The following is a 24,095-nucleotide window of genomic DNA, read 5'->3' on the forward strand; positions in this document are numbered from 1 at the left end:
AGGTGAATGACTTTCAATGTTGAGGGATTAGGAGGGATTAGTAATAAGGTATTGTAATCCTACCATTTTGTGATGATTAGATGGGATAAGTTTAAAATAAATTCATTTCTTCCTTAAACATGTTTAAAATATGGGGAGTATCATATACTAGTCACCAAACTTGGCCAAACTGTCTAGTCCTACAGATGGGCTATTGCAAGCAGCTTCAGGGAATTTTCATTTCATTATCAAAGTTACTAATTTGGAGGTTTCGGTCAGATTATCTTATTGACCTAAACCACGTTATGAGAAAGATGACATTATATCACAGTCCAATTCCTTTCATGTCTAACATCGGGAGGGAAATCATGAACTTGATTTTAATGACTGAAATCTTTATAATATAAAAGCAGAATCAATACATTTACAGAGATTGTCTTTCAACATTAGAAGCAATTCCTAATAGAAACACAGGTTTTTTGGTAAAACAAAATGAAACAGAAGGATAGGTACCAAAAAGATGGTTACAGAAGAAAAAGACCAAGCTTTTCTCAAATAAGACAGCGAAAGTAAATTGAATTGATTGCATTACCGCTTCTAGGTTGTGCCTTCTTCACTTATGGAATTGCATGAAAGAGAACCTTTGTATTGTCATGGTTCTTCCAAGACTTTTCAACCGTCCTATGGCAAAGAATCCTTGGATCAGCCATCCGTCCAAGAACTTTTAGTAGGTAGAATCATGACCAGGACTATCTGCATGCATGTCCATCGAGGTATCATTGGAACTTGGAGGATTAGCATCCCGGTTCGGGTGGAGAAAGCTAGGTTCATTGTTTCGGGCTCCATTTCCAGATGGCAGACCTGCACCTGGGTAATATCCATCTTGAGAAATGTGATAGTGCTGAAGACTCTGGCGAACAGGGCTTGACAAAGCATTTGAGAAGACTGAATTTTTAGATTGGTGATCACATTGCTCAGAACGAATTCCCTGCCCAGTATTTGTTGGGCCAGATGAGCCAGAAGAAACTGGGAAACCTGAGTTTGTGAAATGCACAGTGGGCTGAAGATGCTGATGTTGAAGTGGCACCCTGGGGGACATTGACGGCTGCTCCTCTCCACAATAGTCCAACTCATTCTGCATGAAGGCAAGAAGAAATTTGTAAGCTGCAAAAATGAGTGAAGTCCTTACTGAATATATATACACATATGGATGAACTATTGTCATCCCTAGGCAAAGTAACTAAAATAAGTAACCGATCTTGAACAATTAGATTCAAGATTTAAAACATTCCAATTTTTAAACATTTTAATCCTAATCCTCAATTGTCAATCTTTGATCTCATTCACAACTACTATTTTACTATTACTAAACCCTATTATTATCTTTTTTAATACCTGAAATCCCTCAAACCCACATCCTGGACTCAGCTCCAAAACTAGGGCCTCTGCCAATCCCTACAATCTTTTGAAGACAGGAAACTCTAGCAATAGCTAAATATGTACCTTTAGGAATGTAGCACTACACTAATAAGATTAACAATAATATTATTATTATTGTTGTTGTTGTTGTTGTCATAGTCATTGTTATTACTATTATTGTTGTTCTTAGGATTTTATTATTAGGGGTTACTCTAGCATATTCGTCTGACAATAAGGTATTTGAGTTTACAACACTCGCCTCACTTTTTCCCTTCAACCTCTATTCTCTCCTCCTATTATTGTACATCAATTGGTATCACAACAATCCTTGTTCTATAAATTCAAATCGAGAGATCAACTAGCTAAAACAGTGCCATAAAATCCAACTGAAAATATCTATTTCCAAAAGGCACATCCTTTCATCGGTAACCTGTTTTTGGCCACTAATAATGACTTGATAGCCCTAATGCAACAACTAAATCTCTCCATTTGAACTCAAAGGGAGAGGATCAAATCAATGTTGAAAATGTTTGCAAAAGCACTTCATCAGTGAACTAATTCATGACTCCTGAACATGCAGAATCTGTAAAATCATGTTAACGCAACATATTGTATTACATCAAGTGATGATACATTTCATCTGCATTGGTTAAGCTCATAAGACTATAATCTAAGTTTATTTAATCTTATAGAAATGTACATTCATTGCATACTTTTTTTTTTTTTTTTTTTGGTTCTATCTCATTCAGCACGTATCCATGTATAGTTCAACATCTTAATCATAACAGAGACAAGAAGTGAATTTAAATTAGTACAAAATCAGAGGAAAGTAAACATTCCAGTGTAGGTGTGACAAGAACCTTAAGCACAGATTCTTATTTGCTGGATATTAAAGGGTAGAAAAGTATTCCCTTGCAAACCTCATGAAAGAGCAAGTGAAAATTGAAAAGTGAGAAGCATATAGCTCTGCAATGACTAAAGTTTCAAATGGATTTAACAATTAAATTATGACTTCTGGCCAAATTCCACAGCATCTACAAACCATGGATTTCATTCCCTTCTTTTGGGCGAAAAAAGAACCATGGAATTCTTCAACTGGGGAACAATGGAAGCAATCCCTCACAAAAGTTCAGCATAAGCACAACATGGGTGAAATCTGAATGTGACAATAGGTCACACTCAAAACTAACCACATCCAAGTCTATGCTACCTAGAAGGCAATGGATACAGTAACCTTATATATTCTAGTATAAATTCTACACTAATCCAAAACATACATGCATGTGCATCCAGTCTTAACAAAGAGAAAATTTCAAAGTAATTAACATGAAATTTGAGTAATGTAACAGAAATATGAGGGATGGAATATACGGAAGACAGAAAGTGACATGATCCAAATAAGCTGCAATAATTAGTATATTTGATGGCTCATAGAAGTTCAGATGTTTGATGCAAAGGGTGTGTACTAAATAGATGCTACAAGAAAATTAACCCTGTCGTTGATAGTCTCTGGAACAAAGGCGCATTTAACTTTGGTATGACCCATTATTGTTTTACACAAATTTTTCATGTCAAACAAGTGATTTTGTGTGTGGGGGTATGCGCGGACATGCATGTTTTCTGTCCATTTGGGATAGTTTATCATATTATGAAACAAACAATCAAAGAAAGAATCATAAATCGCTATAAAACTCAAAAATAATAATAAACAACAAACCTGAAGATAACTGACTATATCCATTGTTGTAACTCTTGAGCCTCCTTCTTGTTGTCTACTGATCCACTGATAAATTTTATCCTGAAAAAACATATTTAACCAAGGTTCTATCAATAAAATGTAAAAATGTAGTCCAGTTTGAAAGAAATTTTACACATTAACAGGACAAGTATGTATGTACAAGATTTTAAACAAGGATATAAGGCATTTGCAGAAACTTTGTAGACCCATTGCCTAATTGGCTACAAGCTACAGAAAGTGAATGAAATTTTGAACAGGGAAGCATAAAGAAGCATGAGAAACCCCGCACCCTCAATGAACTAATGGAAAATAACATATTTAACAAAAATTTTAAATTCAGAAAAAGCCACACACAAGCCTGGGCTGGTTTCAGCCAGTTCACGAGAGACCTTTCCAGAAATATGCAAGGGGGAAGAAAATATTACAGGCAAATCCATGTACCAAAAAGATAACTGTCAGAGAAAGGATGAAGGTTCAACATACACAAAAATAGTGGAGTCCAACTTACTAGAGAGTAGAGACATACCCCATCTTTTAAAAGAAAAAGGCCAAATCAATCAGTTGGAGAAAAGAATGGAACAAATCATTGAGTAGTGAAGACCGAATACAAACCCGTAAAGATATCAAAGTTTAGAAATATTTCCCGCTTGAAGTTCTATGCCAAACAGCATCAGAATAGCAGCAAGAATGAAGAACATTTAGAAACTTTAAATCCAACTAACTTTGTTCGGAGAGGAAGGAAATATCTTTTGTTTACATGGATAAGAATCAATCATGTTATCTAATATTTAGGGTTTTTAAAGATATAAACATCCAATTTCATCATAAACTAAAACAATGCATGAATAATTGGAACTCCCCAATAATTATCTAAGCACTTTGCACAAGTTGAATATTGATATTCATTACATAACCGACAGATACTAACGAAAAATTTGGGCATTTCTTTTCCAACCAACTTCATATGACATGCTCACTCGAACTAATATTCACCCAATTCATAACCAAACAAAACACACCAACTCATGAACCAAAAAATATACGAATCCCCAAATTTCTAACAATTTGGAAAAAAAAAAAAAAAAAAGGGACCAACTTTAATTTGATCTTGATTAAGAATCAAGAACTGAATGAGGGAATCTGCGATTAGATTAACAACTATCAATTAAGACGATGATAAAGGAGAGAAAGAGAGACGTACGAGGGCGTGGCGTTCACCGGCTTGAAAGGAGAGCTTTTGGTGGTTCATGGCCTGAGTGTAGAGCTGAGAGAGAGAATTAGCGGCGCTGCAGAAGGAGGTGTACATGCTTCGATCCACCTCGTCGAGGCTGGTGGCTATGGACTTTCTCTTCTTTCCCATGGCTAAGGCTCTGAGAATCTTCTGATGATATCAGAAGAAGAAGAAACCAGCAAAAGGGTTTGTTGTCTCCCTCTTTGTGTGTGAGGGATTTCTGGTCTGATCGATTGATAAGAGGAAGAGAGTGAATTTATATCCCAAAAGGAGAAGAAGAGGGGTTATTGCGTTGGGAATTTGGGAATTTGGGAATTTGGGCTTTTTGTTTTGCTACATACACACGTATATAATTTATCAGAGGGCAGCACAAGGTTTTCAGAAGAGGGAAGGACACATGGTTACTATCGTGGCAATTCGTCCCACGTGAACATTGCTTACACTCTTTTTTTTTTCTTTCTTTTTTTCCCAAAAGTAACAAAAAAAGATTACAAGAGGTTTCTTCAGGTTTAGTCGAATTAGAAGGTAATCCTTCTATTTTTGGAAATTACATTAAGAATTAGTACATTATATAAAAAAATTTAAAAATCATCAAACAAGGACTTATTATCAGTGCCGGTTCGGCCCAGAATACGTAGGGCATAAGAACAAGACCCAACAATCTAAACGGCACAAAAAATTTTGAATCTGTCCATATATATAGGAAATTTTAAAATATATATATATTTCTCCAAATGTGTGATTAGGGCTGGGCATGGGTTGAGTTGGGACGGTTTTGGTTACAATCCATAACCTAATCCGTACATAGCAGTTTATGATTTTTTGGACTGAAGATAATTTCATTATTAAGCCAACCCAACTCAACCCAACACTCTAATGATCAAATTAGACGGTTCGATTGGCTTAGCCTGAAATTGTGCACACACCTAGATGTGATAGCATCAATCACTGTCAAGTTGACGCCTGAGTTCTCTTTGGTTTTTTTTTTTTTTTAAAAACAGATGTAACTTAGTTAATTTAAATAACTACTATTTTACAATATTTATACGCTCTTTATCGCATCTCAACTCCATTTTGACGCGCATCTGCCTTTATTCTCTCAACTCCTCCTCCCTCATCACCGGCACTCGATTCCATCTTTTTCTGTCCCTTAATAGTTAAATTCATCTTCATATTTTTTTTTCCCTATTAAAATTAGGGAGAGTAGGTCACACCTTCTGATCTCCTCCACCTTCCTCTTCTTTTTTGTTGGTCATCATTTTTAATATGGGTTCTTCATATTTTGATGGTTAAAATGATGTGTATAAACAAAAATAGAGATATTGAGTATGAAATTTTGGGATTATTCAAAGTTTCTTTGGTTGAAAATTTTGATGATTGTAATTGATGTCTATTAAAATTAAAATAAATATTTTGAATCTGATTTTTTGGGGGGTTGTCTATATTTTTTTTGATTGCAAATTTTGAAGGTTGTAATAGATGTGTATAAAAAGAAAAAAGAAAAAAGAAAAAAAGAGATTTTGGGTCTGATTTTTGCGAACATGTATAAACAAAAGTTTAACCTTTTCAATTTGAAAAAAAAAATTTGAATAAATATAACATATAGAAAAATATTAGTTTACGGGAAAAACCAACATATTTTAATTGAGTCTCTAGTTATTAAATATATAGGACTGAATGCGTTATAGTCTAGTTTTGAGGGATTAAGATAGGGAGGCCAGAGGATTGTGGTTACTATTTAGACTTTCGTTCTGGGTTTTAGAACACACTTCTAGAGTTCGACAACAACAATTAAGATCATCACAAGAGGACTTCGTGTCCTTAGCATAACCTCTCCAACAACAAATCAAGAATCCAAAACGAGTCATAGACCCTCAAACCAAAATAAACATCAAATTTTAGTCACCCTGGGCATAACGGGCATATGAGAGCATAATCTAGTATACATCCAAACTAAACAATTTTAATGAGGAAAATTTAAAGGCTCGAATCCTACAAATCAACTGATTATTGGTGGATAAGGAAGTCTCGACGTGTCGTTTATGCGACCTTAGTCATCTATGGCCTGATTCGAAAATAGAGAAACAAACTGTGAAATAAATTTCATTAGTGAACTTAAATAAGGTCTAAAAATACTTATGTTGAACATACTAACTCGCAACTTTCACAAACTCTTGTAACAAAAACGCCCAAAAATATTTTTAAAACTAAAGTAGTAGAATTATTTCAAAACTCAATAAACTGATAATAATTTCGAGGTGCAGTTTATATAGTTAAGAAACTACTATAAATTTTTAGACGAGCTTATAAAACTGAAAGGCTACCACATCTAGCTAAAGCTGTAAAATTTTAGCAGTGTAATCTAATGCAAATTCATACATGCACATACCATTGTACTAAAAATACGTGCAAAAAAAAATATCACACTAGTACCTAGGGGAAAAGTTGGTCATAACCTTGTGTTGAGCTCATCGCACAGAGATGCAAGATATGATGGCCATACATACATGCAAAATATTCTTGATACATGTATGTTAGAGTAATCTCAATGCACGTGTAAACAAAAATAATACGGTCATATACGAGCATAGACTTCCCCCAAAGGACTAGGCATTTTGACAAGACCCAAAGCTCCTATGTCTGCCATCCCACATGCCTAACTGATATTTACTAAGTCATTGTTGGGGTGGGTATTCACTTGGTGGTATGAAAACACTTTCTTTTCGTATACATGTATAAATTATTTATCTTAATTTATCTCACAAAGCATTTCATAGAACTTATTCTTAAAATTACTTTGTCATTTCATTCACCATGATGCATAAAGACTATGTCAAAACGTTTGAAACAAACAAGATATGCAAAAACCTTGTAAACCCTTTCTCCCTTTGCATAACAAGATTAGAACATCAGCTTACAAATCAACCAAGTTTATGTATTTGCAAAATGGTAAATATGCATCAATCCTAAATCATGTAGATTTGTGAGGATTAAGCATTATGTCAACTAAATAAAAACACTTAGAGAATTGTTTTTTATTTTTTTTTTAAAGTCCAACTCACAATGCTATTATGCTAAAATGGATACTTAGTTGGATCTCTTTGAAATTGCTTAAAACCATATCACCCAAACGATAAGAAACATTTGATTAAACTAACCCCTAAAGCTGTAGAGGAATATATGGGTTGAAAACACTCAAACAAGTCCTTCGAAACCGAAAGCTTCAAGAGATAAAGAGATTGAGCACTTGCCTTACACGAGGATGGTTGAAATTAGCCAAAATGGACAAAAAGCTACAGGAATACGTCAAACATTAGGAACCTAAACTTTATGCACAATTGAATTCAGCATGTGAGCCTTGTACCAAAAGAAAAAGGATGTTAAGATGAGTTGGTAACCTCTGGCCTTATATGATTTATCCACAAAGTTATGGCCAATCAACTTTTCAACCATTTAAGAGAGAGAGAGAGAGAGAGAGAGAGAAGACAAATGGGGTGGAGGAGAGAGAAAAAATGGTTTTTAGGAGAGAGAAATGACCGGTTTTTGTTTAAATTTCACCTATTTAAATTACTATAGTACCCCTCAACTTCAAAAGGTCATAACTTTCCTATTTTAACTTTTTTTACGAACAGTTTGCATTTGCACGTCATAGGCTCGAGTGCTACCTAACCATGCTAATAAGAAATCTAAAAGGCTTATTTTATATTATTTTATTAGGATTTCCCCAAAATTTGAGAGCAAATTATTTGAAAGTTCAAACTTCAAGGATAATTTCATGTCGGGTGTTATAGTAGGCCTTTATTGCCAACAATTTTGATGAGAAAGTTGATGTGGCATTTAAAATTCCACATGGCTTCCAAATTGGCAAGTTTGGGGATTATCGGAAATCCGAATATCATGTTCCTAGTGGGGAAGTAAATAGATTTAGAAAATGTTGAGAATTTAATCTCATCATCACGACAATGTTAACAATGATGAAAAACTAGTAATAAATAAGTCAAATTGAAAAACACAAGATAACATCAAATTATACGTGGTTCAATAAAAAATTTTCTACGTCACGAAGAGTATACCCCTTTAGGGAAAATAAACTTGTACAAATAATGTTGAACAGTTAATCCCAAACTCACCCTTGTATCTAAATGATATACCCCGTTTACACCCTCTCTTAAACACTAGAAAAATACTCAACACCTTCCCTATTCTCTCTCAAACAACTCCCTTTGATTTCTCCCTGAGAAATAACTTTTAGTTGATTCAAAATGAGGCATAAGCTTCATGTGTTCATAGTGACAAGGATGAATATTATTAGTTAACCTACAATTAATGCATCCATGCACATCGTCTATTTCAATGAATGTGATGCACACATTCATTGTCATTTAGATACCTCTACATAAGGATTTTTCAGACTCTCAAAAAACCCTAGCCCCCTTTCTCCCAAAAAACACTCTTAGAGCCTTTTTCACTTTGAGGGGGGAGGAAGCCATTGTTCTTCCCCCCTCTCCCCTATTCTCTTCCTCTCTTCCTCCTTTCACCTCTTCCCTCATTTTCAGAGAAAAAGGGTTGTCCCTATTTGTCTTAGTTTTGTTATGATTTTCATCCAATCATTAAAGGCTAATGCGGCTCAACGTCGGATCTTCACCTGCATTTCGGCGTCGGATCTCCACCACCATCTTTTTTGCAATTTCTTTATGTTTGGAATAAGTTGCAGAGACTTTTTGGGTTCTCTATGTAGTTTTCACCTCTCCTTTTGTGAGAGTTTTTCATCTCTCCTTTGTGAGAGCTTTTCATCTCTCCTTGGTGAGAGTTTTATTTGTATTGTTATGGCTTTGTTTTTTCAAGCTTTATCTCTTTTTTATTATTCTAAGTTTGCAATCTTAGTTGGGATGCCTATGCCAGAGGTTCTTCGATCTTGCCTGATCGTTAGTGGAGACATACCTGATTTTCTTAATTTTGATATTAGACCGCTCCGTTATTGTAATGGCCCTTTTGTGGCTAGTTTGTATTGGCCTTTTGTGGCTAGTGGCTTTTTTGGCTGAATTATGAATGCAATCATAGAATTTCTCAACAACAAAAAAAAGATACCTCTACATAAGGAGGGACGACAGACCCAACAAAAAATTGGTAAGCGATACACAATAAGAATTGTATATTGGCTTTCTAAACTTTGCCAATTTGTAGTTCCTTGTGAAGTTACTTCATTTAAAGGTGATTAATCAATGCACTAATAAATTAAGTACAACATTGCTTCAATTTTTGAAAGAGTAGTAAGTTCTTGATGGTAACACGTTCCAAAATCTTTATTATGGCGCCAAAAAGATTATTCGAGAATTGGGTCATGGTTATGAGAAGATGCATGTGTTTAAAATGATTGTGTATTCTTAAATTAAGAGCTCTTGGGAATCATATTGATGTATTTCTACAACCTTTAATCACATAATTGATAGAATTATGGGAAGTTGGTTTGAATTTATACAAAACCTTTATTTATATGTAGCATTAATATGGACAACTAGTGATGATGCTATACATATTAAGGTATTATTGGACTTTAAACAAGTAAATTTGTTCTTTATTCTTGTATAACAAGGGTTTACAACATTAAGGTTTCATGTTATAGTGTTTAGGACATGAGAGTTCCATAACATTATAAAGTTTATCCCTAATCTTGTAAAAACAAGGTTTTACAACATTAAGGAATTATGTTATAGTGTTTGGGACATGAGAGTTTTATAATATTATCAAGTGTCCCTAATAAGTAAGTTCTAGCATTCCTTTGAACTCAAAACTAACCTTGATCCAACATAGCTGCAATAGTGGAATAGAAGTATTCTTCACCTATGCAGTCCTTTAGCACTCTTTCTAGATGAGATAAGGTGTTGTATGAGTGATTCAACTGCCAGGGAAGGGACTCTATTTATATGCATTTACTAGAGTAATCCAAATTATATTAGAATAAACTATTTTAATCCATATATGATTAAGAATCCTCAAGGCTCTTGTATTTCAATTTAAATATATTTCTAACGAGAGCTGTAGATATGTTTAAGTTGTACTCCTTGATTATCACAACCTTCTCAAATCCTCATGTGATTAGAAGACCATAAAAGTATGGTTAAGACAAGATATGGTCTTCCAGTCTCCCACTTAGTCAATATAATCACAAAAGATAGCTGCATTGTTCACTTTAAGGCCTTGTGAAGTATAACTGAACAAAATTTCTACTAAACAATTGTTAGTGAAGAAAAACAATAAGGAACTATCGAGGCTATTTGAACATGTAATCATCAAAGCCTTTATAACCATACTTAAAGTTTTCCAACACCACATGAAGCTTCGATCAAAACTAAAATCTCATAATATTATGACTAAACTAGAAGTGCTTAAATAGATCAGGAATATTCCATTGTCCCTGCAGGTGACTACCAAGGTCTATCTTTGAATAAGCAAAGATACAAACTGTTATTAACACATCTCAAACACAACTACCTTTAATGCTAGCAATGTTGTTTATATACATGTGTTCAAGTCATAACCATTCATATAAGTTGGTTTACTCTTCTATTTAGTTAATAGCATGGGTGGTACTCTTTCCTACCCCAGAATTTTATTTCTCTGGGAAGGTTTTAACTAGGCCGCCATTAACATACTAGTTCTTACCATGTAATGTTCCTTTCGGTTTAATGAGATACCATTTTTCTCAACCAAAAAAAAAAAGTTATAACCATTCATAACAATTAATAAAGCTAAACTGTATATAATGAGCTATATTAATCCTCAAGATTGAAAACAAACACTACTACTTAAGCAAAATAAAAACCAGAAAACTAGTTAAAATATTGTACGTTAATGAATACTAACTTAAAATATTTTACTCTTATTGATTCAGCTTATCCAAACTAACTGGCAGATCTAAGCCAATGACATGCCTACTAAAACATCACTTGGCAATCTCTTGGTTAATGAATTTGTAATCATAAGATTTGTCCCAATGTTCTCCAACATAGGTATGTATCTTCCTAATCCTTTCTCTAATCAAAGAATACTTCAATTCAAGTGATCTAGAATCAGTTGACCTTTTGTTACCTAACGCCAAATAAACTACAATACTTTTATCATTCCACAACTACATAGGTTTTTGAATTAAGACTAATATTCTCAATTTTGTTGTGAAATTCATATGTCACATAGCATATAAAGTATAGTCTCCCTAAACCTGTCAAGACTAAAGATTTATACTCTTGTAATCTCCAATCGAAATGAAAAAAAAAAAAAAAAAAAAAAACTTCTCCCATGGATCCTAGGCATCAAAATGTCTAGCAAATTCATGCTAGTGACATGTCTTTAAAATAATTACTTGGCAGCTTCTTTAGTCAATTGTTGTGTAGTCATAAAATTTATTCCAATCGTGTATGTCTCCATTCACTCTGTTCTTGGAACTCCATATTGTAGCCTAGGATCAGTCGACCCTTTTAACCTTGAAACAAATAAGTTATACCGATGTTCTCATTTCATAATTGCATAGATCTTTGAATTTAAGAAAAATTAGGTATTAGACATAATTAACTTTACTAATTAGCATTTAAGACATTGGATATTTTGGTTTGAGTTTTAATACTTAGGAAAGAATTGTTATTTTAGATTAGGCCAAAGAGGAGGCCCAGATTCATTGGGTCTGTCTAAATTATAGAGATAAAATATACTTTTACCCTTTTTTCAAGAGCCTTGGCCAAAATCAGATCTATCTCAAGAGTACATGGGACTCCATTCTCTCTCTCTCTCTCTCTCTCTCTCTCTCTCTCTCTCTCTCTCTCTCTCTCTCTCTCTCTCTCTCGTCCAGGGGTTGTGGCAAAGTGGCTGTGATTTCGTACGGCGCATCGTTGGCAGTGGCAAGATTTAGGGAGGAGGGCTAAGACCGAAGAAGATCCAGCACATGAGGACTAAGACTGGAGAGTCCGAGCCTATCGCCCCTAATGTTCATGCCTCTGAGCCTTTCCAGGAGCTTTTCTCCGACCGGTATAGTGAGGAAATCCAGATCTTTATGTTCATTATTTATTTCATGACATTTTTGTTCCTGTCAAGATTATAACATACAAAAATTTTCTAGAAACTATAGTGTACTTGAAAGTCTAATTCTTCTTGTTTTTGCATCTCTATGCAGTACTTGTTTCCTTTGGCTATAATTTTGTTTTGCTTTGGCTATAATTTTGTTCTGTTCATCTTTAGAGTGTTTTAATATTTTGATCAATTCCGAATTATATTTCCTTAGATGGTTTACATTTAACTAGTTTCAATTCCTAAGATTGCTATATAAAATAAAATAAAAACAATAGATTTTAGTTTCTTTGTCAAATGTGTTATGGTCTAATGGGTATTTTGGATATTGCAAGAGGTCATTGATTAGGCAGGGAGATGGAAAGGCCATTAGATGTGCTATTCAAACACACGCTGGTAACATTTCAATTTGCATAATCTTATAGCCTTTTCAATTTTGCTCTTTCCTTGGCCTTCAACCTCATCAATTTAAATAGTAGAGGCTACCTAGATGAGGAATTGAGTGTGCAAGAGAAGAGTAGAACTACCCAAGAGCACAAAGTTTTTGCAGCTGATTGATGTCAACCTCTTTTGTCATGACTTTCATGCATATTACTAGAATAAGCATTAGAGTTTTCTCATCTCTATTGTGACTGACGTTAACATTTCTTTTCCTAATTACTTCTACTAAGACATTGACACTGATGAGTTCCTTAACATGAGGTTTTTCCTCTCTATTATCATATCATATGTTTATACCATATTTGACCAAGCAACTAGAAGCAACTCTAAGCAAGGCCAAGAGTCCCACATTGGAATATTACAAGAAGTGAAGACTCCCCCTCACCTATAAAAGGACACCACTCTCCAAGAGGGGATCCTTGGGCTGGGCTTGATCTTTAGTCAAGGGCTTCTCCCTTCTTACCTTTATATTTGGGTCCAACCCCATGTACAAATGTAAATACACATTGTTCTAATAATGAGAATATACTTCTCCGTAGACGTAGCCCATACATTGAGGGTGAACCACATATATCTTGCCTTCTGTTTAATTATTGCTTGCCTAAATTTTCACACACTTGGTGAAGGTCCTCACCTTCACCCATCATCCATCAAACCTTATCACTAAGTTGGTCTGTGGGAAATCGACGCAAAAGGCTTCTGTCGTTCTCCCTTTCTTCAGTGCCCTTAGGCACCCTTACAATCAGCATCACCTAAGTTGTCATTCGGCAATCCCATGCTGGAGCAACCATGAATGCTAAGGCAACAAATTGCAGAAGATGATATTTTAAGGAAAAGCCAATCAGAATGTGTCTATCATTTTGCATGGCTTGCATGACCAAACTATCATCTCAATTCAAAGTGCCGTTCGGCACCTCCTTTGAAGAAAAAGTTTGGGAGCCACTGTTTTGACACAAGGGATGCCTTTGGCACCCCGTCATCATTCAGCGCGAGCGATGCCTTCGGCACCCCTCCACCATTTTGACATGAGGGTGCCTTCGGCACTCTGTCATCATTCGGCACGAGCGATGCCTTCGGGCACCTAACAAAGGCTCATTTTCAAAAGCTCATATAAAGTTCAAATCAAGGGCACCTAACAGCTTGCAGACCACCAATAGGTAGACCTTGGTATTCATCAAACTTTGTTTAGCAAAAACACTCAGGAGTGGCACATTACCGTTCGGCACCCCATTCAAATAAGCATATAAGGACGCTCCTCTAGCACTGGACCAACAAGATCCTAACCAAGGAGACCACTCGCGTGCTTACCATTTGGCACCCCCCATTCTCTGCCAAAATTTCTCAAAAGGGCGAATCAAGAGTGCTGAACTCATGTTTTCAATAATCCAAGGCTACAGATCGGTATGCCGCTGGCTTTCTCAAGGCACCCATGCTTTAACTTGTCTCCAAACGGCAATTCGTTTCCAAACGACGATGCCATCAAATTCAAAACAACACCGAACTGGTCACTCTATAACAGAGAAAAAGGAGAAACGACATTGGTACACAGCTCATCGAGTGAAAGGCCGAAAGCATAGCTCCACCGCTTCCACGCGGATGCTATTCTGGAGCTGGTCGTCTTCCCCATCACGAGCTACGCTCTCGACACCCGTCATCTTACCGTTCGAGAAGTCGACGATCGAGCTTGCAAGAGCCCCCAAATCACCTATATCAGATTTGCGATTCACTTACCATTCGGTAGGAAAGCAAAGTGCGACATGCCCAGCGGCAAGCCACAATCAAGCTGTCAGCCTCCCACCATGGCTTCTGATCGGCAACCTCGGATAGTCATAAACTAGAGGAGCTACTTCTCATCGGAATATAAACCTGCCGTTCGGTAGAAAATGGCTTCCTCTTGCAGAAGCATCACAAAGCCTACTCACAACCCCCAAGTGCTTTAACAAACGGTACCTTATACGGCTCCGAGTGCAGACCAACCTTTATTGGTCTCTAAAATCAATTGCCAAATGATAAATTCCAAGTTTTCTCGTCAAAATTCCACATGGCACCCAACTAGTGAATTTATTAGGACACCCAAAGGGGATGGGTTCATCATCAGCAAGCCCAATTGCTGGTCGACACCCCAGCTTGTATATCTCTCTATCTTCCAACAATGCAGAACCACCATCTTCAAACGACAACGAAGAGCTACCTTGTTCTCGAAGCAAACCAACTTACCAATCAGTACAGCAATCACGGAAAAATATTGTACGGTGCAACAAGGAAGACTTAAGCTCTTCGCACTTCTTGAGGGAATTGCCGAACGGTAGTTTCCTACGTTGCCTACATTGCTAAAGTTTGCAAACCACATCAGTAGCCCCACATAATGAGGTCAAAGCCTCTCTCACATACCTTCTTGGTGGGGCCCATTTTGTTTAAATCCAATTTTGGATAGTTCCTCAACCATTTGGGCACGTGGGGTGTTTTACAGACTTGAAGCCAGCAGTAATATTCTTAAGCCCATAAATCTATATTAAAGGGCCAACTACAGGTTCAAATTCACAAGGCACAACTCACTGTTTAAAGATTGTATCCCCTTCAGCAAACACTAGGAGACCTGCTTTTCGGCGATCAACATCAAATTTATGGGAGAACTCCCTTCCGTAGATTATATTAAGACCTTCGGCAATATAGATGGTGCACTATACGGCTTGGAAAAAGACTAAGGTGTTGCTCGATCAGGGCACTAAAAATTACAAGTCCTCAATCAAGAAGTACCTCATTACTTAAGAACTTGGGGGACTTCCATTTATACCATATTTGACCAAATAACTAAAAGCAACTCTAAGAAAGGCCAAGAGTCCCACATTGGAATATTACAAGAAGTGAAGACTCCCCCTCACCTATAAAAGGAGACCACTCTCCACTTAGGAGGGGATCCTTGGGCTGGGCTTGATTTTTAGTCAAGGGCTTCTCTCTTCTTACCTTAATATTTGGGTCTAACCCCATGTACAAATGTAAATATATTGTTATAATAATGAGAATATACTTCTCCGTGGACGTAGCCCATTCATTAAGGGTGAACCAACCTTCTGTTTAACTATCGCTTGCCCAAATTTTCACACACTTGGTGAAGGTTCTCACCTTCACCCATCATCCATCAAACCTCATCACTAAGTTGGGCTCAAAAATGCCGAACCATTTTTGAGTGTCAACATCATATAATGATAAGGAGGCATCATATATATAATTTTCATTCTTGTTGTGAAGCTTTCTCACTCAAAGTCATATAATTACCTTCACCAGATTCTTGTTTGAACTTAGTCTTATTGATCATGGCTTTAACTTTTGGTTTCTTTGCAAATTTGAGCAGATGTTTTGCCATAAAATGCACTGCAGTTTCCGTTTGTTGCAATTTTATATAAGAAACTGCATTGCAGTTTCCTGTTCCATATTTTGATTTTAGAATAATTTTTCCAAGTATATGGGAATGTTACAATTACTCATCTACTTGAATGTGTTTTGAACTTAGTTTTAGTACTTTGATCATGGCTTTGCCTTTTGATTTCTTTTCACATTTGAGCATGTTTTTTTTTTTTAAACTGAACTGCAGTTTCCGTTAGTTGCAGTTTTTGATAAGAAATTGCATTGCAGTTTCTTGTTCATATTTCGATTTTAGAATAATTTTTCCAAGTCTATGGGAATGCTACAATTTTTCATCGACTTAAATATGTTTTAAACTTAGTTTTAGTACTTTGATCATGGCTTTGCCTTTGTTTGGTTTCTTTGCAAAGTTGAGCAGATGTTTTGTCATAAACTGCACTGCAGTTTTCGTTTGTTGTAGATTTTTATCAGAAACTACACTGCAGTTTCTTGTTTCATAATTCAATTTGAGAATAATTTTTGCAAGTCTATGGGATGTTACAACTGCTCATCTATTTATACATGTTTTGAACTTAGTTTTAGTACTTTGATCATGGCTTTGCCTTTTGATTTCTTTTCACATTTGAGCATATATTTTTTCTTAGTTGCTCAGCTCTTGTGATATTAATTTCATATCAGACTTCACATCAATATTTTGATCTATTGTTTAAATCTCCACCTTGCATCCTTACTATTTTAGTCGTTGATATCTATTCTCAATCCCCACCAACAAGATAAAATAGGCTATGCATTTGTCTTGATTTGAAAATGGTTGATGCCATCACTGTCATATGATATTTTGCAATATCATTTAAGCTTTAGTTCAGTGAAATTTTATACAGGTTCTGCTTTGTAGTTTTGCAATACCATTTGGAAATGGTTGATGCCATCACTGTCTATTTTAGAATAATTTTTACAAGTCTATGGGAATATTACGACTGTTCATCGACTTAAATGTGCTTTGAACTTAGTTTTAGTACTTTAATTATGGCTTTGCCTTTTGGTTTCTATGCAAATATGAGTAGATGTTTTGTCATAAAATGTACTACAATTTTCATTTGTTGCAATTTTTGATAAGAAACTACAGTGCAGTTTCCTATTCCATATTTCGATTTTAGAATCATTTTTCCAAGTCTATGGGAATGTTACAACTACTAATCTACTTATATGTGTTTTGAACTTAGTTTTAGTACTTTGATCTTGGCTTTGCCTTTTGGTTTCTTTTTACTTTTGGGCATATTTTTTTCATAAACTACACTGAAGTTTCTGTTTGTTGCATTTTATAATCAGAAACCGCAATGCAGTTTCCTGTTCCATATTTCAATTTTAGAATAATTTTTCCAAGTCAATGGGAATGCTAGAACTACTCATCGACTTAAATGTGTTTTGAACTTAGTTTTAGTACTTTGATCATGGCTTTGCCTTTTGGTTTCTTTGCAAATTTGAGCAAATGTTGTCATAAACTGCGTCGAAGTTTCAGTTTGTTGCAGTTTCCGTTTGTTGTAGTTTTTTATCAGAAACTGCAGTGCAATTTCCTGTTCCATTTCCGTTTGTTGCATCTTGTTATAAGATTATATGACAGTAGAGATATATAACAAATCTTTTCTCAGATTGGGTTGACCACATCATTGTTATAATCAACAACCTCATCTTCCTCTTCTTCTTCTCCAGCTTCTTTTTTTGCTTTCCCTTTTTTTGTTTTCTTCTTTTGTTTTGTGTTGGCCTCTTATTTCTTTGGTTTGTTTGCCACAACAATTTTCTTGTGTAATTCTTCTTCTACGAGGCCTTTTGATTGTTTTGTTTTTGTGTTTTGTTTGTAGTTTTGGTTTTTGTTTACTTTTTTGTTTTTTTTTTATACAGTTTTTCCATGAATCTGTGTTGAAATAATTTCATTTTTTTAATTTTTTTTAATCGATAATTGATTATATAAATATTGTGTAATTGAATAGATATCACAAAAACAAGTTTGGTGTAGTGGTTTGTGAGTGAGGCTTCCTGTTTTGAGGGTCAAGGTTCGAGTCCCTTTAATGACACAAATTCTTCTATTTTTTTATGGTGAATAAAGGGCAATGGAGTTAGCCACCGGTTGGTTGGAGATGGACGGCGGCAGGCGATCATGGTTGGCCGATGATGGGCAGTGGCAATAGGTGGCGGCGGCTGGTCGACGGTGGTAGCAGCTGGCCGGAAGGGGGTTGTCCAGCGGTAGGTGGTGGTGGTTGGCAGGCGATGGCGACGGTAGCTGGCCGGAGACGACGAAGGTAGCTGGTCGGCGATGGTGGTAGCTGACCAGAAGGGAGATTGCCGGAGGTGGACATGTGGCATAGTGTGCTTGCTTTTAAAGGAGTGGCATTGTGTGTAATTTGATGTTTTTTAATTACATTATTGTAAAATTAGTACTACTTTTTGGTCTTTGGCCTTATGCTAATTAGATGAAATTGTATTCCGATCTTCCAAATTAGTAAACTATATAGTGTCTTAAAATGAAAGCTTCCTTGAATTTAGTCCACTGTTTTCAATTTAATTATGAAAATCTTGTGTCACATGGCATGTGTAGTAACTTGTAGTATGCCATGAATTTAACTCGTTTATTGCAGTACATTCATGCCCAATACTTTCCCAGAATATTGCACTAATCATCAAGCAAAGCTTAAAACTAGATGTCGGCTTTTGAGAATCTTAATATTACTCTCATGTGTAGATAAAATTTGTACTTCTTAGTTTTGTGCAAACACCTCAACATGTTCTTTTCTGATGCCTAATAAGCTTTGGTCTGTACACATATTAGGTTGCTTATCATTTAGGTCTAATCCTTGTCTTACAACTGCAATTTTTCTAGTGTAAGTCCTTCACTATATCTAACTTCATCTCCTATTTGCACATCACATTTAGAGCAACCTTTCATGCTTAAAGATTTCTGGAGTACCCTTCTTTTTTATCAACTGTTGAAATAAAACAATTAATTTTCTTTTTTGTCTTCGGCAATGTCGTTAGAATTAGAATTCTCTTGACATCATTGCACGAGTAGTATTACTCAAAACTGTCATGGCACAGTTTAGATGATGTCTCTTGACATCATTTAGAATTAAAATCCTTACATGCCAAAATATATCATGAGTCATGCATCCATTAACCAAAATGAACAGATGTGGGAAGAGGATGTCGATAGATTTCAGAAGTTATTGACAGAATGACTCAGAAGCTATCCACAAAAAATCCTCACGGCAAACTACTTGTGATTTTATGAATAATTGCACTTTGAACAACTTCCAGTATATTATAAAGATTCCATGTCAGAGCTTGTTAAAGTAAAACACAATCGTAACAAACCTTTTCTAATGCAAAAAGAACACTCGAATGCTTCTTGATAAGCAAGGCTTTCGAAGTGATGCATCTATAAATAGAGGTCCCTTCCCTTGCAGTAAACATACTCTCAATTCAGATCTCACCCTATCTAAGAGACAAGAGAAATTAAAAGTGCTACATAGGAGAAGAAGACTCTCTATTCAATTACCAATCTCTCTACAATTACCATGGCTGAGCAAGGTTAGTATTATTATATAAAAGCTTAGTACAGACTTACACACTTCTCCCATTTGTTGAATGAAGCCATCCAATTACATCACACAAAATTTCTTACTCATTTCTTCAATCAAGAAAGTAAAGCTTCAACTTTCATTTAGCATAGATGTAGGTAAAGAAAAAAAAATTACTGCTAAGGTCATGACATAGTCTAGTAAGCTATCATTGTATGAAACTTCTGCAACCTTTACTTATAACCAAGGTCAAAAATATCGATGTTATCAGAAATATCGATAGTCCAAAAACACGAAAATTTCGATGGTAAAATTGAATAAAAACCACGGAAATTGTAAGAAAAACTTGAAAATTTTTATTGAAACTTTGGAGGATGTTTATTTAGTCAATTATCTATTAGTTTATCACAAAAAATTGGAAAGAAATGCATTGCATGATGGGTTTAACTGATTTAAGTTGATTATATAGCAAAGTGACAAACACTATGAGTGTAGAAAATATGTAGTAATTGATGAAAGAAGATTAAACCGACCATAATCATTTATATATAATGATTTACTACAATATTTTACACTTTATACATTGCATAGTAAGATACATGAGTGACTTAGTGCCACATAGAGTTGCCCTTTGCTTATTATCACAAAAACATAAGCAACATGGTGGTTAAGGCATTGGAGGAGTGAAATGGAAAGGGTTCGAATCCCCTTTGCGTGTGTGCTTTGTGTTTTTTTCTTTTTTTCCATTACATCGATATTTTTAATATTTTCGATATTATAGCGATATTTTGACAAAATATTGCTGAAGTGTGAGCGAAATTATCGACATCAGTATTTTTCGATATTATCATTGATATTATCAATATTTATACGATATGTGCATGGATACATTTCGAAATATCCATGACCCGAAAAAACGATAATATCCTCGATATTTCGTCGATATCAATATTTTAGACTATGCTTATAACCTAGAAGTAATTGGTCTAAACTTCCAAATTCTAAATTTTTTCCATTGAGTCTGGATCTGATCTCTATGGATTTATTTAATTTCTCTGGTCATCCCTTTTGTGGAATCTTCATCCTCACTAAAAAAGCTTGATTTCTTGATTATTACTGTAACACCCCGAATCTAAACTAAATTCCTAAATTAAATTTCTCAAGTTAATTAATTTTCGAATTTACGAATTTACCCTTGGGGTAGGGGTATTTTGGTCATTATATTACCCGGACAGAGTTTGCGGCAGTGGCTGGTATTTTTGGGTAGATCGTATTGAGTTAAGTCCGTAGACACGTAGTGGGCTCGATTCGGAATTGTAACGAAGAAGTTACGATCAAAACATAGACAATGGCAAAACCGTAAATATTTTGAAGTTGGTTTTTTTTAAAACCAAATATCTCTCTCTCTCTCTCTCTCTCTCTCTCTCCTGCGAACCAGAAAACCCCCCCTCCTTTTTTTATTTTTGGCTTACGACGGCAGCGACTTCCCACCATCGCCACCGCCACCACACGCTGACACTTGGGGCGGCATCGGTTCCGTTGGAACCACCACACTTCCTACTTTCCATTCCACCTCACCACCACCTCGATCCGCCGTCGTGGTCGCTGGAAACAGCCACGAAACGTAGCGGTTTTGACAGATTTTTACCCAACTTTCGGCATCTCGTTCTCTCTCATTTTTCCTCCAAATTTGACGAGTAAGGTCTGGTTTTCTACCTATTTTCCATGCTCTAGCTGATGGTTGGGTAGGATTTCGTTAATTTTGAGCGTAGGTTAACTGAATTTCAACTTAGGTTTCGGCCGGTTTTGGGTTTAAGATTCCGGCCACTTCCGGTCACTTTTTGGGGTAGGCTCAAGAACAAAAGTGACTCCAAATAGGGTGTTGTACCTAGGGTAGGAGTCTTGAGCTGATGTGTTGAGTTTTTCCGACGAAGGGTTATCACTTTGGACACCCACGCGCTGCCAGCGCGTGTGGCGGCACGTGGGTACTGTAGCAAACGTACATTATTGTCCCAATGCGATCTCCTGGTTGTCACGAGTGTGTAGGATTTTATGGATCTCAATTCGGACATCGTATGACTATCGAACAGATTTTCGCATATTGTGCGTTATCCGGGTTCAATAGGTTCTGACCGTTGGATCAACTCCATTCCAATATATGTTACTCTAGACTTTCCTAGGAATGAGTAGGATTTCACGGATCATGAATCGGAGCCACGGATGTTCCGATTCAATAATTTAAAGTTTGAAGATTTTTCGATAACCGTTCGATCGTAAGCGATCTAACCGTCCTTTTCAGACCAAACTTACGGGACATGTGTCTTAAACCTTTTGGAACTCTTAGGAACTTCCAGATTGTTTAGTTCCTGGTACACTCGCTAGAAACCCGAGAAATTAGGATTTTTATTCAAGTTCTCGTTTGAAACCCTTTATATTAATCCCGTATTTGTATTCTGAAATAGGTACTCCGACCACGCATTCGCAGCAGGCGGGACCCTCTCAGGGTCAGGCAATGTGGTACTACTTGTGAGTGGACTTTGTTTTTAACTTATAAGGATAGTTTTATAATGAGAATTTTATGCATATGATTTAAATTGTCATTGAAATGCATGTTATATTTAATAGTTAAATTCTTTATTTTCATAAGGTATTGGTAATATATTTGGGTTTTGACATATTTGAGTATCTTGAGTATGTATATATGGATTTTGAGAATTTATATATATGTTTGGCTATGTGTGGGGTACTTGGGTTGTTGAGATGAGATTTTGGAAAGTGATGAGTATAGAATGTCAGTTTGGAGTGCTATAAGCACTACCCTATGTACCTCCCCTGATTTGGAACTTGGATACGGAGACTTGAGATACTCGGGGCATCCTTGACGGGATGTTGCTGTAGACTCTTGATTGGGTAGTCTGCGTGCGTAGGACTGGTCACAGACGTACAAGTTTTGAGGGTATCGACTGTACGTGCTGGCTGAGAGTTAGTCTCCCGGTTGGAAGGCTCGTTCCCTAGTTACATGGTGAATTGAGGACTCTTCATGGGGACTCTGCCATGGTGACTAGTCAAAAAATCCCCCGGTTGGATTGTTTCCCCGGTACAATTAGGTGTTGGTCATATTTATATTATTATTATATATATATGTATATATATCTCTTATATATTATATATATATTTACATATGTATATAACTATTCATTCATTCTTTTTTTTTCGGTGAGGATACTTCCTTGCCGGTCGTGCCAATGGGTACGCTTTCAAGAGTTTGGTTTGGGACTTATAATATTTAATTGGTGGGTTTGTTTAGTGTTCTGTTTGGATTTCGGACTTGGCATCCGGCATTGGTTTGGTTTTGACTTATATAAATATTTATTTGATTTTGATGATTTGGGATGCATTCGGATTTTCTTGCTTGGTTTATTAAACAGTGGGGTTATATTATGTTGGTTTACACTGAACTGAACTTTATTTTTGTCCACTCACATTTTTCTGTTTTGCACCCCCAGCCAGTAGTCGACTGAGCTCCGCAGCTGAGCCGGATCGTGTGCTCACGAGCCTTGAGCCTTCGTAGGATTTCTTCATTCTGTTTCCCTTGAACTTGTTTTTGTTGTATTTAAATTCCTTAGATATGCTCTGTTATCGCCCTTGCTAGGGTTTGATCTTTGAGGCCGGAGGCCTTTGTTGTAAACTGTTTATTTGCTTTAAAGCATGCTGCTGGTTGGGTACCTTAAACTGTGAATTTTGAGCAGGTTGAATGTAATAACCCAAAATAAAAAATTTTATTTAATTAGTAATTTATTTGGAGAAAAGACAATTTTGCTCTCGGAATATTTTATTAAGAAAAAGGTGACTTTTTGATCGAGAAGGAATTTGACAATTCCACTTACACCGTTGCGTAGAGCACGGTGAAATGAGTTCATAGACACGTAGTGGGCCCGAATCAGAGTTGTAACGAGAGAGTTATGGTCAAAAGAGTCTCAGTGGCACAACCGTAAATATTTCGAAGTTGGATTTATAAAACCAGCCAGCCTCTTCTCTCTCCTCGCGCGATCTCTCTCCTCTCTCGTTTCGGCCCGCCACCTTCCAGAGACAGCTGACGCCGCCACGGAGCTCCATCGGCGACGGTTGCATATACGATTGACCTTGAATACGATTGCTTTATTGCCCTTGAATACGATTATTACCCTTGAATACGATTATTGCTTTATTGCCCTTGAATACGATTGCATATATTTATATAAATATGTAACTGCGTTGGTTTTAATATGCTTCAAAGGTAGTTTAGATATTCAGT

The 24,095-nt window shown here is 36.1% G+C and overlaps 1 protein-coding gene across 1 annotated transcript; it reads right to left on the reverse strand.

Annotated features, from left to right (window-relative positions):
• Positions 1-353: 353 nt before the first annotated feature.
• On the reverse strand, positions 354-4,732 carry LOC117638713. Its single transcript, XM_034373805.1, has 3 exons — positions 4,338-4,732; positions 3,116-3,196; positions 354-1,114 (listed from the first exon to the last, which is right to left on the reverse strand). Exons 1-3 carry the CDS (start codon positions 4,494-4,496, stop codon positions 704-706), a joined length of 651 nt encoding a protein of 216 aa, XP_034229696.1. The 5' UTR covers positions 4,497-4,732; the 3' UTR covers positions 354-703.
• Between the last annotated feature and the right edge of the window lie 19,363 nt (positions 4,733-24,095).

This window comes from Prunus dulcis, chromosome 8, assembly GCF_902201215.1.
Source record: "Prunus dulcis chromosome 8, ALMONDv2, whole genome shotgun sequence".
In the NCBI taxonomy this organism is placed as follows: Eukaryota; Viridiplantae; Streptophyta; class Magnoliopsida; order Rosales; family Rosaceae; genus Prunus; species Prunus dulcis.

Coding starts and splice junctions, on each gene's coding strand:
- LOC117638713 (XM_034373805.1), bottom strand. CDS start 4,496: ATGGGAAAGAAGAGAAAGTCCATAGCCACCAGCCTCGACGAGGTGGAT. Junction 3,197..4,337: donor CCGGTGAACGCCACGCCCTC/GTACGTCTCTCT, acceptor ATGTTTTTTCAG/GATAAAATTTATCAGTGGAT. Junction 1,115..3,115: donor ATATAGTCAGTTATCTTCAG/GTTTGTTGTTTA, acceptor GCCTTCATGCAG/AATGAGTTGGACTATTGTGG.